The 17,951-nt window shown below is 47.5% G+C and overlaps 1 protein-coding gene across 3 annotated transcripts; it reads left to right on the top strand.

Annotated features, from left to right (window-relative positions):
- Positions 1-757: 757 nt before the first annotated feature.
- Positions 758-16,892, top strand: NEU3 (neuraminidase 3). Of its 3 annotated transcripts, XM_081002261.1 has the most exons (4): positions 758-1,115; positions 8,835-8,952; positions 14,697-14,902; positions 15,862-16,892. In XM_081002261.1, the coding sequence occupies exons 2-4, from the start codon at positions 8,877-8,879 to the stop codon at positions 16,843-16,845; spliced, it is 1,266 nt and encodes a 421-aa protein (XP_080858387.1). In that variant the 5' UTR covers positions 758-1,115; positions 8,835-8,876; the 3' UTR covers positions 16,846-16,892. The 3 variants fall into 3 exon arrangements, with proteins under 3 accessions (XP_080858387.1, XP_080858389.1, XP_080858388.1); XM_081002263.1 differs by lacking the exon at positions 8,835-8,952; XM_081002262.1 differs by lacking the exons at positions 758-1,115; positions 8,835-8,952 and adding an exon at positions 9,208-9,345.
- The last annotated feature ends 1,059 nt before the right edge of the window (positions 16,893-17,951 follow it).

Raw genomic sequence — 17,951 nt, forward strand, 5'->3', positions numbered from 1 at the left:
ATCAAAAATTATTTACTCTGTTGAATTTATCTTAATGCTGTCAGCATTTTCAGCTATACAAAGTTATTTTCCATATATTGAATACACATTTTCCAATCTTCTTTGAACATATGTTCTTCTTGCTCTTACGTATTCTATATGTTAAGTCTGCAAGCTGCGCATATTCCATCAGTTTAAGTTGCCATTCTTCTTTGGTTGGGACCTCGCTCACTTTCCATTTTGGGACTAACAAAACACGGGCCGCAGTTGTTGCATACATAAATCATCTTTTCTGACACCTAGGAATTTATGTCTGGGTTATTCCCAACAAAGAGGACTGGGGGTTGGGGGGGGGGAGTAGTTTTCAACATGTTCTCCGATTCATTATAAATCCTTTCCCAATACACTTTTTACCTTTTTTAGCATGTCCACCACATGTGGAAGAACATTCCTTCTGCTTCTTTACACTTCCAGCACAGAATTGGTTCTGTTTTATAAAAATCTGTTAGTGAGGCAGAGTTTCATAAGTCCAGCCAAACCGGTTTCTAGATGATTATGATTGTTCTGATTATACTTCTCACCGGCTGCCCTGCCCTGCAGCTGTTACAGAACCTTCTTGTACCTCCATTAAAAAATGCCTGGCGCTCCTTCTGGGATGGTGACTCCTCACCCAAAGATGAAGATGTGAAGCTCGTATTGTCGAGACGAGGGCAGAAGGAAGGGACACCTGCCTAGGTATACGCATCCTTTTATAAATCGTGCATTCACGATATATGCTGACAGTATCAGGGCAGTTCTATCCGATTCCACTTCCAATACTGTGCTTGTTCCAGCTGGTTTCTGGATGGACATTCCTCCTTTGTTGCTGTGCTGGTCCCGCGGGGGTTACCGTGCGGCGTGGTCAAAGTCCGGTCCTGGGCCGAGGGTCTGGAGGCTGTCCGCCAAGGACGAAGCGGGGTCCAAGGCAAGGAGCCGGGCGTGGTCAGGAACTCCGGAAGAGCAGGTCAGGGTGCTGGCAGGAACAGCTTTCCAACTATGTTGCTCCCGCAACCTGGGACTGGGCTGACTGGCCTTTATCTCCTCTGGGCCCTAGGGCGGTCCCGGCCCACAGGTGACTTGCCTCTTCTGGCCTTAAGGTGAGCACTCCTCCTGAGAGAACTTAGTTCCCTCCCCTTCTCTGCCCTGAGCCTCTGCAGCTCCGGAGAGGATGGAGGGTTACTGGACCCAGGGGCAGCTTCCCCTTCCCCTGACGGGACTGGGAGAGGAGCACCTGCAGGCAAAGGGTCCTCAATCACCTCCGGAGCCAGAGTGGATTCTGTTAGGATATTTCCGTTCCACCTTAAAAGGGAGCAGGCTTTGTGAGTCAGAGTCTGCGCATGTCCTGTTCACAGGATGTTTATGTTTGCTACTGCTTTCGTTTCTCTCTCTGTGTCGTAGACACTAAAGCAGGCAGTCATGTTTTTCTGTGTTCTGATCAACGCTGAATAAAACTTGTAAATAATGCTCTCCTTAGTGCGACTTTTGGCTGTGCATTATCTGCTGATAGAGTGTGCATGAGCTCTGGAATGTGGCAAGCTTTTTCTAGAAACTCATGTCACTAATTGTTGATACTGCGTGACTACGGGAGGTCGATGGATCGTCCGGTAGCCGGCTTGGGGGCCATGGTGGACTTTATCTCCCTGGCAGTATCCCAACAACAGGTTTTGGGCCCAGATTCACAGCACTTACAGGAGAGTAAGACTGCGACAGACTGTGTTGAGGTATGTGGGAAAAGCGAAAGTGAGGCTTTTCTGTTTGCCGTGGCAAGGGCTTCAGATGTCCGGCTGGCCTAATTGGTCTGGGGGCTGCGCCAAGCAAGCTTCGTGATTAATGGGAGCCAAGATAAGGAGTCTCTGAAGTGAATAAGACTCACGGCTCAAGTAAAGAGCTGGAATGGAGTTTTTCCAAGCTTCTGAGGCTGCTGAGTGCCCAAAGCTAAATCGGCACAACTATCAGACCTGGGCAAAATGGTGTGAGAGTTTGCTGCGTCAGTTTGGAGTGTGGCATACTGTGTGTGAGGCCCCTCCAGTTCCTCTGACAGATAGATGGAAGGCCAAAAATTCGAAGGCCATTGACGTAATAGTCTTGTCCGTCTCTCTGGAGGAAATTAAAACGCTTGCTGGCAACACCACTGCACGTAAGATGTGGAATGCTTTGAAAGTAGCCCATCTGCCAGTCATCCCAGCCCAGAGTTTGACTGCATCGGAGGTCCTGGCTGTTTCCCAGAATGCGAGTGAATGCAGGGATGCCGAGGGCACCGGTTGCAAGCTGCAGGGGGAGCTGACTGTCACGTCATCCCAGGCAGCATTCCAGCCTCCAGGGGGAGCCAAGGAGTCAGCAGCTGAGAGCTCTGTTTCTCATGGGAGCCAAGGTCATCGCCCTTGCAGAGGCCGGAAGGGCAAAGGTAAACAGAGGCAGACGCCTGCAGATGGCCAGAAGCAGAGGGAGGGTGAAGAGCCCACGCCAGAGAAAAACAAGGCATTGTTTGCTGGCACAACTTCACCAAAGGCTAAATGCAAGTCTGATGGCCAGGAGCAGGGGGGCAAGCTGCAAAAGCCCACGCCAGTGGAAAACAAGGTTTTGTTTGCTGGCACAGCTTCACCAAAGGCTAAAGGCAAGTCTGATGGCCAGGAGCAGGGGGGCAAGCTGCAAAAGCCCACGCCGGTGGAAAACAAGGTTTTGCTTGCCAGAAAGACTGCTCCAAAGGCCAAAGCCAGATTTGTTGTAGATTCTGGTGCATCAAGGCACATTGCCAACAATCGGCACCTGTTTATCTCCTTCAAACCTCAAGAAGGTAAGATCCACCTGGCTGACGGAAAGACGTTACGAATTGCAGGAGAAGGGACTGTGAAACTGGCAAGTCTGCACACGACCATCAAAGATGTACTGTATGTTCCAGGCGCTGCAGACAATTTGCTCAGTGTCCCACAGTTGACTGGGTGTGGTTTTGAGATTTCCTTCAAGAGGAGCGTCTGTGTCATCAGAAAAGGCAAAGAGGACATTTTGCATGCAAAGTTTATGGATGGCTTGTTCTGTATAACTTATGGTGACATTGGTGCTGCTGTGTCTAATGCTGATTCTTGTTGTGTTGCACAAACTAACAAAGTTCTTCATGCAGGATGCATTCACGATGCACACAGGAGGTTTTGTCACCTTTCTTGGAAGGCACTGGCCAAGATGCCAGAGATGGTTGAGGGTTTGAACATCAAACCCTGTAAGTTTCACATGAAATGTGTATCTTGTGCAGAGAACAAGGTAAAGGTTGCTCCAAAAGGCAAGGAGTCTAGCAGGAAGGCTTCCAAACCCTACCAGCTAGTGCACGCAGACCTGGTTGGTCCACTTGCGCCCTCTTTGGGTGGAGCAAGGTACTTCATGGTTCTAATTGATTCTTTTTCCAGGTACATTCATGTGTTTATGCTCGAGCAGAAATCGCAAGCGTTTCCTAGGTTCAAGGCATTCTGTGCTTGGTTGGAGAATGTTCACGGTAAACGTATTGGCTGTCTGTTTACTGATCGAGGCAGGGAGTTCACTTCTCAGCAGTTTGAAGCTTTCCTGACTGAGAAGGGAATTCAGCATGACTTGTCAACGCCTAGATCGCCATGGATGAATGGACTTGCGGGGCGAGCAAATCAAACGTTGCTGCAAGGAATGAAAACATTGTTGCATGATGCCAATCTCCCTGATAAGTTTTGGGGGGAGGCTCTGTCGAATTTTGTTTACACTTTTAATGGCAGATTGTCATCACCTATTGGTTGTACTCCCTATGAGAAGATGTTTGGTAAGAAACCCAACATCAAGCACATGAGAATCTTTGGTTCTGACATGTGGGTACACACCCCACAAAGCAACAAGCTTGGGAAGCGTGGGGCACATGGTTTGTTCATGGGGTACGAAAAAGGTGCATACAGGGTGTGGATGACCAACTCTAAGTCCATTAAGTTCACAAAGAGTGTTGAGTACAATCCTAAGTGGGGGGAAAATGTGGGAATTTTCCAGAGTTACCCAGAGGAGGATGAAGGTGATGTCAAAGAAGCAGCTAAAGCTGAGGAAGCTGCTGAGGATGATGATGACAATGATGATCAGAGTTTGGATTCCAGTTCAGTGGGCGGCGCTGCTGCTGATGTCAGTGACAGTGATGACACAGCAGACTACAAGAGCGCAAAGGCCTCAGTCAGACCATCTGATGCGTCTGACAATGAACTGGAAGAACCACTGTTCACCATTGGTCACTTCTCTCCTAAGAAGGAGGAGATGAGTCCAGAAGACTTGCATCTAGTACGCAGATCTGAAAGAGCCACAAAGGGCAGACCTCCAAAGAGATTTGCTGATGAGTTTGCTAAGACAGCAACTGCTGTTCTTAGTAGCTCAGAGAAGGTATGGGAACCTTCAAGCTTCAAAGAGGTTCAGGAGTTAACCTCTAAAGATGCTGAGCCTTGGCTTAATGCCATGAAGGCTGAAGTTGATTCCTTGAATAGGAACCAAACTTGGGAACTGGTACCGGTAGTCCCAGGAATGAGACTGATTGGCAGCAAATGGGTCTTCAAGGCCAAGACAGACCAGAATGGCAAGGTAGTCAGACACAAAGCCAGATTGGTTGCCAGAGGTTTTTCACAGGTACCAGGACAGGATTACCACGAGACCTATTCACCCACAGTCAAATATGAGAGCATTCGGCTGATGCTCAAGATTGCTGCGGAGGAGAAACTGCATGTTTCCCATCATGACATTAATACAGCTTTTTTGTACGGGATTTTGGAGGAGGAGCTGTTTATGCTTCCACCTGATGGGATGCAGATACAGAAGGGAATGGTCTGTAAACTGCGGAAATCCTTATATGGTCTCAAGCAGAGTGCTAGGTGTTGGAACACGAAACTCACTGAGACGTTGCTTTCTCTAGGTTTTCACCAGGGCAAAGCTGATCCATGTGTGTTTGTCAAGGAGGAGGGGCAAAACAAACTGTATTGTTTATGTTTTGTTGATGATCTTCTGATGTTTTGGAAGAATCAGGCTTTGTACCAAAGCACAGCTCAGCTGAAGGAGCACTTTGACATGAAGGATCTTGGTGAGGTATCCAACTATCTTTCTCTGCAGGTGGAGAGGGACCAAGCAGGTAATTTTCTGGTACACCAAACACAGAAAATTGCTGATGTATTAACCAGGTTGAATTTGGTTGATGCAAACCCAGCAGACACACCGATGGTGACAGGTTACCAGGTAGATAGTACTGCTGAAGCGTTTTCTGACACAACGCTGTACAGATGCATTCTAGGCAAGTTGAATTTCATTGCTAGATGCTCAAGACCTGACATAGCTGTAAGCTGTAACCTGCTTAGCAGACATGCCAACAATCCTACTGTTCAGGATTGGAAAGCTCTGAAGCGCATAGCCCGCTATTTGAAAGGGACTTTGCACTACAGGCTGAGGTTCACCAGTCAGAAGACTGGAGGTCTTGAAATCTTTGCAGATGCAAGTTTTGGAAGTGACACCACGGGTGGTACAAGCACTTCTGGAGTATGCTACATGTACAACCACTGCCTGTTTGACTGGTTGTGCAAAAAGCAGACGACAGTGAGCCTAAGTTCCTGTGAAGCAGAACTCAATGCTCTGTCATTCTCACTCATGGATTGTGAATGGTTGATGCAACTGTTTAAGGACATCAGAGTTTCTGTGAAATGTCCTGTACAAGTGTATCAAGACAATAGATCGTGTTTGGCTTTGCTGAACTCGGAGAGTTGCAAGCAAAGGACCAAGTACTTGCAGATTAAGCTACATCGTGCAAGAGAGTGTATTCAGAAAGGACTCATTCAGGTGTCCTACATGGCAGGAAATGAAATTCCTGCTGATCTGTTGTCTAAGGTTGTTAACAGAGAACAACTTAAGGTTTATGTACAAAGATTGCAATTGGGTTGAACCACAGGTACTACAGGTTACACGGAAAGGGGGAGGATGTTAGGATATTTCCGTTCCACCTTAAAAGGGAGCAGGCTTTGTGAGTCAGAGTCTGCGCATGTCCTGTTCACAGGATGTTTATGTTTGCTACTGCTTTCGTTTCTCTCTCTGTGTCGTAGACACTAAAGCAGGCAGTCATGTTTTTCTGTGTTCTGATCAACGCTGAATAAACTTGTAAATAATGCTCTCCTTAGTGCGACTTTTGGCTGTGCATTATCTGCTGATAGAGTGTGCATGAGCTCTGGAATGTGGCAAGCTTTTTCTAGAAACTCATGTCACTAATTGTTGATACTGCGTGACTACGGGAGGTCGATGGATCGTCCGGTAGCCGGCTTGGGGGCCATGATGGACTTTATCTCCCTGGCAGTATCCCAACAGTATCTGGTGTCTGCTCCTGAGGATCCAGCACAGGTGCGGGCCCTTCAGATTCAAGGCCCTGCCCTGGCTCAGCTGGCCCTGGAGGCGGGGACTCCTGTGCAGGCTGGGATTCCTCCAATTCAGCCTCTGAATCAGATTCCCAGGCCATCACAGTTGCCATTGTTGCCTGCCAGATCAGGTCCAAAATGGCCCAGCGTCCTGGTCTCACAGTGGGCAACCAATTGCTTCTTTTGCAAAACCTGCAAGCGGGATTTGAACACAAGAGCAATTCTCTCCTCTCCTGTGGTTTCCAGCAATTGGTGTTAAAAAGCATTGCTGCCTCCAGCTGAGGAACAAAAGCACAATGATCCTGGTTAGGTCTAGGAGCCATCGATAGCCTCCTCCATGGATTTGTCTGTTGTTGTTTAGTCGTTTAGTCGTGTCCGACTCTTCGTGACCCCATGGACCAGAGCACGCCAGGCACTCCTGTCTTCCACTGCCTCCCGCAGTTTGGTCAAACTCATGCTGGTAGCTTCGAGAACACTGTCCAACCATCTCGTCCTCCTCTGTCGTCCCCTTCTCCTTGTGCCCTCCATCTTTCCCAACAGCAGGGTCTTCTCCAGGGAGTCTTCTCTTCTCATGAGGTAGCCAAAGTATTGGAGCCTCAGCTTCAGGATCTGTCCTTCCAGTGAGCACTCAGGGCGGATTTCCTTCAGAATGGAGAGGTTTGATCTTCTTGCAGTCCATGGGACTCTCAAGAGTCTCCTCCAGCACCAGAATTCAAAAGCATCAATTCTTCGGCGATCAGCCTTCTTGATGGTCCAGCTCTCACTTCCATACATCACTACTGGGAAAACCATGGCTTTAACTATACGAACCTTTGTTGGCATTTGTCTAGTCCTCTTTTAAAGCCATCACGTCTTTGTGGAGGTATTTAATTGCTGTTAGGGGGGGGGAACCTGGTGTACATGTGATACATACCACTCTACCTTGCACCTGCAGGTCTTGTGGCCAGCGTTTGAAAGTCACTGTGACCCGGCAACTGGCCGAAGAACGAGAGAATTTTTGAGCTCCATCCGAGAAAGAGTGGCAAAATAAACCGATGGAATATGCGGAAATAGCAAAACACACCAGAAGAATAAGAGATCCAAATGTCAATCAAATACAGTGGTACCTTGGTTCTCAAACTTAATCCGTTCCAGAAGTCCGTTCCAAAACCAAAGAGTTCCAAAACCAAGGCGCACTTTCCTATCAAAAGTAATAGAAACGGTTTGATACGAGCCAGACTTAACAACCCCTAAAACAGCAATTTAACATGAATTTTACGATCCGACGAGACCATTGATCCTTAAAATGAAAGCAGTAATCGATGTGTTGTATTATAAAATAAATAAGACAGTATTGTAGATGATAAAAATTTTAAAAAAAATAAATTTCTTACCTGCACTGATGATAGTCATTGTTTGGATGGGGGGCATTTATCAAATTCCGCAGTCACACAGTCAACCAAATCAGTAGCTGAACTGGGTTCCACACAGTCACAAAAACAAATTAACCCAAAAAGCCTCAAAAACAAAAACGCAAAACAAATAGCAAAAACAAAAGCACCAAACTTCATCCATTCCGGAAGTCCATTTGACTTCCAAAATGTTCAAAAAACCAAGGCACAGCTTCTGATTGGTGCAGGTGTCCCGGAAACAATAGCCAACAGCTGCATCGGACGTTCAGCTTCTGAAAGACGTTTGGAAACCGGAACACTTACTTCCGGGTTTTCGGCAATTGAGAACCAAGGCATCTGAGAACCAAGGTACTCCAAGACTTTGGCCACCTCACGAGAAGCGAAGACTCCCTGGAAAAGACCCTGATGTTGGGAAAGATTGAGGGCACAAGGAGAAGGGGACAACAGAGGACGAGATGGTTGGACCGTGTTCTCGAAGCTACCAGCATGAGTTTGACCAAACTGCGGGAGGCAGTGGCAGACAGGAGCGCCTGGCGTGCTCTGGTCCAGGGGGTCACGAAGAGTCGGACACAACTAAACAACAACAAATTTTCAAACATTTTCTTTAGCTCATTATATACCATTTCCCAGAAAGCCTTTTACCTCTTTACAGGTCCCACCCCATGTGGTAGATTAGAAGATACCTTCCCCTTCTTTACATTCCCAGCACTCATTACAGTGGTATCTCGGGTTAAGTACTTAATTAGTTCTGGAGGTCCATTCTTAACCTGAAACTGTTCTTAACCTGAGGTACCACTTTAGCTAATGAAGCCTCCCTCTTTTTTCCTGGCTGATCTGTCTTTGTCTAAAGTTGGAACTCCATTTAAGTCTCCCATTAAGATAATCTTTTGATCTGCAAATTCAAGTAGTTCTGTTGCTAGTCTTCTGAAAAAAATTACTTTTTTATCATTAGGGGCGTAAATACCAACCAATATCATTTTCTCTCCCTGGATTTTAATTTGTATTATTAAAATTCTGCCTTTTCGTCCTTCTAAATCAATTTGGGTTCAAGTGCAGGATGAACTGTTCTTAACCTGAAGCACCACTTTAGCTAATGGGGCCTCCTGCCTCCGCTGCGCCGCCGGAGCACGATTTCTGTTCTCATCCTGAAGCAAAGTTCTTAACCCGAGGTACTATTTCTGGGTTAGCGGAGTCTGTAACCTGAAGCGTATGTAACCCGAGGTACCACTGTAGTTCATAGCTGTCAACGTTTTCCTTTTTTTATTAAGGGAAATTCCTTTATTCCGAATAGGATTCCTCGCAAGAAAAGGGAAAAGTTGACAGCTATGCATTAGTTCTTGTCGCCTCTGCCTCTTTCCATCCTCCCAATCCACACACCTGCTTTACTCAATTCCTGACGCAGCACACCGGGGCAGAGAGGAGGCGGGTAGAAGAAGAATAAACTCCTCCTGCCCTGTTTCTGGGGTGGAGAGGCTCAGCTCCCTTCCTGCCATCACTTGTGGGGTTGATCCTGCCCGCGAAGCGCTCCCTCTCCCCCTGATCTCGGAGGAGCTTGCTGCCTGGTGAGTGATGGAGATGAGGATGGAGGGGATGGCGGCGGGTGGGGGGGGTAGGACAACCGAATTGGGCGGCTACCCCCGAATTATTCCCCCATTATTCTCACCCTTTATGCCAGGAAATGAACTATTTCTCTCCCCCCAGCACCCGCTCCCAACAACAACAGCATCCCAAGCGTGGAAGGGGGTCGTTCCAGGGCGCGCTTTTAAAACTGCATTTTGCAGGCGAGGTGGGTGGAGAGGGAGAGGAAGAGAAAGAAAGAAAGATGCGCGGAGCCGGAGGAAGAGTTATAAGGGAGGGAGGCAGACTGCAGGGGTGCAGACGCATAATTATTTCTTCATTCCTCTCTCTCTCTCTCTCTCTCTCTCTCTCTCTCTCTCTGTGTGTGTGTGTGTGTGTGTGTGTGAGAGAGAGAGAGAGAGAGAGAGAGAGAGAGAGAGACCGTGCTGTGAAGCTGCTATGAGGATGCCAAGACCTTTGTTGATTTATTTAGGTACAGAGGTTGGATTTGTGCATTTAAGACTATAGCTTTTCACAGGACAGGCCCACGTGTCCATAACCCCCGCTGGTGGGGCTGGTGGTTTATTTAGTTTTTAATTATTTCTCTCTCTCAAAGAGAATGTCCTAACCTACCCTGAATACTCCTTTCTGCCGGAGGGGCAATTATAGATAATCATAGCATTCTAGAGTCGGATGGTTTCTTAAAAAAAAAAAAAAACGTTTTCAGAGCAAAAAGAAAGGCGTGCCCAGTCCATAAAACTAGGGGGATAAAGAACCCCAGTCAAAATCCCATTTAGAGAATATACCTCTTCAGCATCTTCAGCAGGAAATGATTTCCCCTCTGCACATCCTCAAATGTGAGATGCTTTGCAGCATTCCTCTAGCACAGAGTAACAGCAGAGCCCCCTTGTCCATTAAGCTGCAATAGATTCTTCTTCCCCCTTTCCGTGTGTTTTGCAAACAGTCCCATTAAACCATGGGTAGGCAAACTAAGGCCCAGGGGCCGGATCCGGCCCAATCGCCTTCTAAACCCGGTCCATGGACGGTCTGGGAATCAGCGTGTTTTTACATGAGTAGAATGTGCCCTTTTATTTAAAACGCACCCCTGGGTTATTTGTGGGGCCTGCCTGGCGTCTTTACATGAGCAGAATGTGTGCTTTTATTTAAAATGCACCTCTGGGTTATTTGCGGGGCACAGGAATTCGTTCATCCCCCCCCCAAATATAATCCGGCCCCCCACAAGGTCTGAGGGACAGTGGACCGGCCCCCTGCTGAAAAAGTTTGCTGACCCCTGCGTTAAACAATCTCCCCTCTTAGCCCTCTTCCCCAAAATGCAGAAAACCAGCATGCTCTTAAAGATCAACCTCCTGGCCAATTCCCTGGTCCACCAAGTTTTGTATATGTAGCCCCCGCCTTGCACCCAACCTGGGACCAGTTTCTACACTGTGACTGTTTTAAATGTACTTCTTTGTATTACATATTTTTATATCCTGCGCTCCATCCATTCTGGAGCAGGATGTGGCCACGGGAGCAATAAAACAGCCGCAAAACAGGACACCAGTTGAAATTATTGTTAACAATATAAGAACGCTCTAGGGGGTTGCCTAGACAGTCATGATTTATTCCTCCATCTCACCTGATGCACACACCCTATTTTGAAGGCTTCTTGGGAGACAGGGTGCTGTCAGCAGAGAAACCAAGCCAACAGCAGAAAGAGCAAGCTTCTGGATAACAAAGAACTCTTAGGGTGCAAACTGGGAGATCCACCGGGACCATTCAGATTTGGGTGGCAGCGCTACCAAATTCAGAGCAGTACTGCAGTAAGGGAAGGGTTTAATCCTCCTCCCTCTGTGCCGTTTTCCTGATTAAACTCATTCCCCCATTCAGCCATTTGCCCCACAGGAGAAGTGTACAGACCGTGCTGGATTTACGTGTAAGCTAAACAAGCTATAGCTTAGGGCCCCACTCTCTTGGGGGCCCCCAAAAAAATTAAAGGGAAAAAAACACTGGATGTGCATTTCCAAAATATAAGATAAAAAACAAATAAAATAAAACCTACCTGCAGCAACAGTGTTTTGTGTTGTGTAGGCTCCTAGGATGTAAGTCATGGGCCCCGCCTGCTAGCCTGCTCCCTAAAACATCACTGGTTTGCTCCTTTCTATATATAGGGTGCCTACATTCTGCATCGACTGGTTGCAAGGCAACATGTGTAAATGGCTTGAGATACCTGTTAGGTCCATAAATCACCATATAGCATATATTCAGCACAAAAAACAGCGACCATTTGTTGTTGACAAAGGACAGCTGGACATATAAAGGGCCCTATTGCCTTCAGGAGCTTAGGGCTTCATCAAACCTAAATCTGGCCCTGCTCTCTTGCGATTCTCCGTGTTGAGAGGGATCACTGCTTCTGATAGTGGAGCCGAAACATGTCCATTGTGACCAATAGCCCTGAGTGCAAAAACTCCATCCTCCTGAATACCTCCCTGTTTTCCCTCCTGGGGCAAACAGCTTGGGGTACTTAATTTATTGGGGAGATACACTGTTTGTTTATCTAAAAACAAAACAACCCAACAAACCTTGATCGAGACAAGCATTCTCCGTGTAGCACATGTGAAATGATCCAGCTAAAACCCACAAACCCAATTGCAAGCAAATGCCCACGAAGGATTCGTTGAGAACAAAGAGAATTGTCAGCAAGACAGGTGTCTAGCTGGGCCTGCCAAAACAGAAAGGTTTTTTTCAGGCGCTTAAAAGGAGGTTAGTGAGGACACTTGAGGAAACCTGGTCAAGAGCCAGGGAGTTGCAGGGAAAGAGATGTCGCCACATGAAGGGAATAACGTCGGGGGAATGTATGTGTAAGAGACAAGCCAGACTGGTTTAAATTACGCAAGAACCTAAAAAGAGTCTGCTGGCTGATGGTCCATCCGGTCCAGAATCATGTTCTCCAGTTTCTCAACCAGATGCCTTCAGGAAACCCGCAGGATTCGAACACAAGAACACTCCGTCCCTCCTGTTTGGGATCATGGAGACACAGCATTCGCCATTGTGGACAGAAGCCATTCAGAGCCGCCGCCTCCTCCTTGAATTTGTCTAATCCTTGGCCATCCAAGTTTGTGGCCATCATTGACTTGCTGCAGAAGGGAGTTCGCTAGAACTATGTGTTGCGTGAGGAATTAACTTTTCTTTATGGCCACAGTTAATTTATTAAGTAGACTACTACCCTGCGGTGATTTACACTTAAGATAATTAAAAACACTTCTTTTTTTTTAATATAATTTTTATTAACAAACCAATCAAATCACATTAGTTCCAAATTACAAAGCCAAATTTTTAAATTTTTGTTGGGGGTACCCATGCTTCGAGCTCAGAAAGGGATCCAAACATCTCTCTTGCTGCTGCTTTAATGTTACAGTTCTGTCCAAATAGTATTCACAGTTCTATCCAATCTTATCTTTATTGTTTCCCTCATTTTCTTGTTGTTGTCATATATTCCTTTCTTTGTGACCTCTGATAGACTCCACAAGCGGGTTGAAAACAGACGTTGTTTATCCTGTGTGGATTTTCCGTTCCTCCAAGAGCCTTATACAAACAGACAGACGCCATTTCCACACTTTCGAACAAAACATTCTTAAAGTCTGCCCATTAAATCCTCGCAGGCCTGTCAGTCTCTCCTCAATCTTCTTAGGGGGTTCTGCCAGGTCGAACTCACATTCCAATACCATGGTCTCCTCCCCCTCGATCATAAATCCAGTAGCCAGGCCTGCTTATTAAACAAGTCTCTTTTTATGACTGCGTCATTCCAAAGGCTCTTCATTCCTTCCCCGATGTTTCACAAACCATGTCTTTGATTAGTACTTCATTTCCACACAGTTCTTAATCATCCCGCTTATAATCAGTAATTGCAACGGTTCTTCTTGGGGGGAGGGTTGTTAGGTAATCACATAAGATAAAAGAAAAGAAAAGGTTCCCCCCCCCCATTCCGTCCCGTTCCGACATACCGACCCTTTGATGTATCTTCTTCTTGTTATGTTTTCTTCTTCTTATGTTAAGAGCCAGTGTGGTGTAGTGGTTAAGAGCGGTAGATTTGTAATCTGGGGATCCGGGTTCGCGTCTCCGCTCCTCCACATGCAGCTGCTGGGTGACCTTGGGCCAGTCACACTTCTTTGAAGTCTCTCAGCCCCACTCACCTCACAGAGTGTTTGTTGTGGGGGAGGAAGGGAAAGGAGAATGTTAGCCTCTTTGAGACTCCTTAAAGGGAGTGAAAGGCGGGATATCAAATCCAAACTCTTCTTCTTCTTCTCTTCTTTCCTGTTAAATCCAACCAATTGCTCCACTTCACAGAGGTCACTTCAATTAGCAGTCTTAACTCCCGTTCTTCGCTCGAAATATGTGCATTTGCTTCTCGCTAATTGTTTATTTTGAGCTCCTGCAACCAGGCCGCGCGATCAGAGACAGCGTCAGGGAGAGCCATCCCACACGGGTGCTGTGCGCCTAGTGCCTTCACCCCCTTCTTTCGAACTCGGGGGTGATTTATGGCAACCGCAGGCGAGGCAGTGTTCCCCATTCCCTTGGGGTAACAAGGGAGGCTGCATACTCCCATATCAGCCTCTTAATTACCTCGTGTGAGTCGGAGAGATGGTATTGTCAGCCATCTTCCAATGCGCCCCTAGCGGCCTCCCAAGATAATTAAAAACACTTCTTAAGTGTTTTTAATTAACACTCTTAATCCTGCCAACCTAGTGGTTTGAAAGCACACCAGCGCAAGTAGATAAATAGGTACCGCTGTGGCACAACGGTAAATGGCGTTTCCGTGCGCTCTGGCTCCCGTCACGGTGTCCCGTGATGCCAGAAGCTGTTTAGTCCTGCTGGCCACATGACCTGCAAAGCTGCCTGTGGACAAACGCCGGCTCCCTTGGCCTGAAAGCGAGATGAGCGCTGCAACCCCATAGTCGCCATTGACTGGACTTAACCATCCAGGGGTCCTTTACCTACACCTACCACTAGTTCAGACATCATGGGAGCATATGTGGAAATAAGATTTTTTTTTTTTTTGCCCCAACATGCATCGCTTTACGCTTGTTTGCGTTGAATTGCGTTTGCGATTTTACCGCCCATTCACGGAGCGTGGAGAGGTCCTATTGGAGCTCTTCACAATCTCTTTTTGGTTTAGCACCGTCGATTTAGTATCGTCAGCAAACACGGCCACCTCACTGCTCACTCCTTTCTCTAGATCAATTATGAACAAATTAAAAAGCAGCAATCCCAATACCGATTCGCGGGGATTCCACTTTCTACATCTCTCCATTGGAAAAACTGTCCATTCCTCTGACCTCTCTTTTTCTACCACGCTCAGGAAACATGGCCCAAGTTGGTTCAGGGAAGACGGTTCTTTTCCACCAGGAAGACCCAAAAGGTCTCACCTACCGCATCCCAGCTCTCCTCTACCTGCCGTCTGAGTCTACTTTCCTGGCATTTGCTGAGGAGCGCTCAACGCCCAGAGACGAAAATGCCAAGTTCCTGGTGATGAGACGAGGGCGGAAGGAAGGAATGTCTGTTCAGGTAACACCAAGAGCAGAAAGCGTAACCGAGCTATATTTCAGTCCATAATTCTCTTCTTTCTTCCTATATACATAAAATGTAAGGCTGTCATCATGCAGCAGTTCATGTGGCCACCAATATGTGGCCAAACCAACTCCAGTGTGAAAACAGGGTGGCAGGTGGCCCAGGTGAGCTGTTTAATGGTGCTCTGTGAAGTTCCTGGTGACAAGGTGTTCCAGGTAACACCAGGTGCAGGAAATGTAACTGTGCTTTCCCTGATTTGTCATTCTGTGTAATGTTTGAGTTGGGTTCCAGGAACAAAAGTATTGCCAGGAAAGAGGATTGGCTTGGAACTGACCACCCAAGGAAGTGTCTTGAAATCGTTGTGGACAGCTTATCTGACTCCTTTCAATCTGAAATGTTAGTTGACCTGGCAATGATGTTTGTTTTAAACTCATATTCTTTTTTATTAATGTTTTAAGTGGCAAATTTAACAGAGAATAAATGAATAAATGTATAGAAATAATATTAGTACCAATATTAGTACCAATAATCATTTGAACTGTGGTCAGTTTCAGAATTCCAGAAAATTCCAGAATGGCTTCATTAGTAAACACCTCTTGCTTAAATACTACGGCACTTTGCCAGCTCACATACCTGTGTCATGAAAATGGATTCTGTTTCCCCTGCCTCCAGGAACTCCCCACTGCCGCTAAACACCCTCACACATCATGATTTGCAATATATTGCCAGGTCAAAAATTATGAAACCAAAATCAGGATATGAACTGGAAACCAGTTGTTGAGGGTTTCCACCCAGCCCTAACACACATCATGATTCGTGATATATTGTCAGGACAAAAACTATTAAACCGATATCACGATATAGACTTCAGACCGGTTTTGGATGGTATATGGATAATTCACCCAGCTCTAGTGAGAGAACCACCAGCTAACTACTCCATCTTTCTTCCCTTCTAGTGGGGTCCTCAGACGTCTCTGATGGAAGCCACGCTGCCCAACCATCGCACCATGAACCCTTGCCCCGTTCTCGAGAGGAAGAGCGGACGCGTTTTCCTGTTCTTCATCTGTGTGGAGACCCACGTGACGGAACGGCACCAGATCTTCACAGGGAGGAACGCCGCTCGGCTCTGCTACGTCGTCAGCCAAGATGGCGGCCGCACCTGGAGCCAGACGACCGACCTGACGGAGCAGGTGATTGGCAAACATTTGAGGAACTGGGCCACCTTTGCGGTTGGGCCTGGGCACGGCCTGCAGCTGAATTCCGGGCGCCTGGTGATCCCGGCTTACGCCTATTACATCCACAGGCGATGTTTCGGGCATGCGCTCAACTGCTGGACCAGACCTCATTCCTTCGCGTTCTACAGCGATGACGGCGGGCAGAGTTGGGCCCGAGGACAGCTCCTGATGCACTTGAACACATCCGAGTGCCAAGTTGCGGAGCTGACCCACCGGGACGATAGCCCAGTGCTGTACTGCAACGCCCGCAGCCCGGACAGGTTCCGGGCCGAAGCTTTCAGCACAGATGGTGGAGAACACTTTGAGGAAGGGTACCTGTCCGAGGACTTGTGCGAGCCGCCCAGTGGGTGCCAGGGCAGCGTGGTGAGCTTCTTCCCTCAGCCGGAGGGCAGCTCTCGCTTCTCTTCGGCCTCGCTGGGCGGCACAAAGTCCTGGCTGGTGTACTCTCACCCCACAAACTGCCACAAGCGCTTCGATTTGGGCATCTACCTGAACAAGTCCCCGTTGGAAAAAGACTCTTGGCGCCCTCCCTGGGTGCTGTACAAAGGTCCCAGTAGCTACTCGGACCTGGCTGTGTGCCAAGAAGGGGGGAACACACTGGTGTTTGGGTGCTTGTTTGAGTGTGGGGTGCACCATCCCATTGAAGAAATCGCGTTCCAGCTCTTCACCAGTGACGAGCTTTTGAGGAACGTGCGGGAAAGATGATGTTGCGACACATCTCTCCCTCTCTCTTTCCCCCTCCCTCCCTCTCCCCTCCCTCTCCCTCCCTCCCTCTCTCTCTTCCCCTCCCTCCCCCTCCCTCTATCTCTCTCTCTCTCCCCCCTCCCTCTCTTGCCCCCTCCGCTCCCTCCCTCTCCCCTCCTTCCCCCTCTCTCTTCCCCTCCCTCTCCCTCTCTCTCCCCCTCCTTCCCTCCTCTCTCTCCCTCTCCCCCTCCGTCTCTCCCTCTCCCCCCTACCTCCCCCCCCTCTCGTTTCAGCAGCCTAGAAGTTTGAGCAAAACTTGAGCGGCGTCCAACACACCTGTTCCATGTTTTTAACGTTTGAAATTTTATTCTGTTTTTAGTGTTCTGTTGGGAAACCCAGACAGATGGGCTGGGTATAAATAATTAAATTAGTAGTAGTTGTTGTAGTTGTAGTACAAGGACTGTGCAATGGGATATTCCCCCCTGTGCATGTCCTAAATCTGTTTTGGGAATTCTGCCAACCCATTGATTTGGGTTTTATTGTATTTTTAATATTTTGTTGGAATTCGCCAGAGTGACTGGGGAAAACCAGCCAGACGGTTGGGGTATAAATACTATATTATTATTATTATTATTATTATTATTATTATTAATTACACTAATGGAATAAGTGTGTTGGAGACCACCATTAGCACCTAAGGACAGAACCTGCTCATTCAACCCCAGGCTTCCTCAACCTCGGCCCTCCAGATGTTTTGAGACTACAGTTCCCATCATCCCTGAGCACTGGTCCTGCTAGCTAGGGATCATGGGAGTTGTAGGCCAAAAACATCTGGAGGGCCGAGGTTGGGGAAGCCTGTTCTACTCTTTTGCACATCTTGGTAAAGTCATGGGCTTACAAAACTGAGGTGTAGGTCTTCGGAAATCGTCGCTGTTTCTAGTTAACAACAATCGGGTCCTCCAAACTTACCTCATTAGAAGAGCACAGAAAACCACCTGCTCCACTCAGACACTCAGTGCTTCCATATTCAACAGTTAGTGTGGAAAGGTGTCGTTTCATTCACTTAAAATTTTGGCAGATGCATTCTGTACTTTCCCTGAGGCTCCTTCATCTTTCCTCAGACTACA

The sequence above is a fragment of the Podarcis pityusensis genome, assembly GCF_964106645.2.
Source record: "Podarcis pityusensis genome assembly, chromosome: 4".
In the NCBI taxonomy this organism is placed as follows: domain Eukaryota; kingdom Metazoa; phylum Chordata; class Lepidosauria; order Squamata; family Lacertidae; genus Podarcis; species Podarcis pityusensis.

What these genes read in the sequence shown, in the direction of transcription:
- NEU3 (XM_081002261.1), top strand. Translation starts at nt 8,877, where the DNA reads ATGGGGCCTCCTGCCTCCGCTGCGCCGCCGGAGCACGATTTCTGTTCT. An exon ending in AGCAAAGTTCTTAACCCGAG is followed by an intron (nt 8,953 to 14,696) that starts GTACTATTTCTG and finishes TACCACGCTCAG; the next exon opens with GAAACATGGCCCAAGTTGGT. An exon ending in AGGAAGGAATGTCTGTTCAG is followed by an intron (nt 14,903 to 15,861) that starts GTAACACCAAGA and finishes CTTCCCTTCTAG; the next exon opens with TGGGGTCCTCAGACGTCTCT.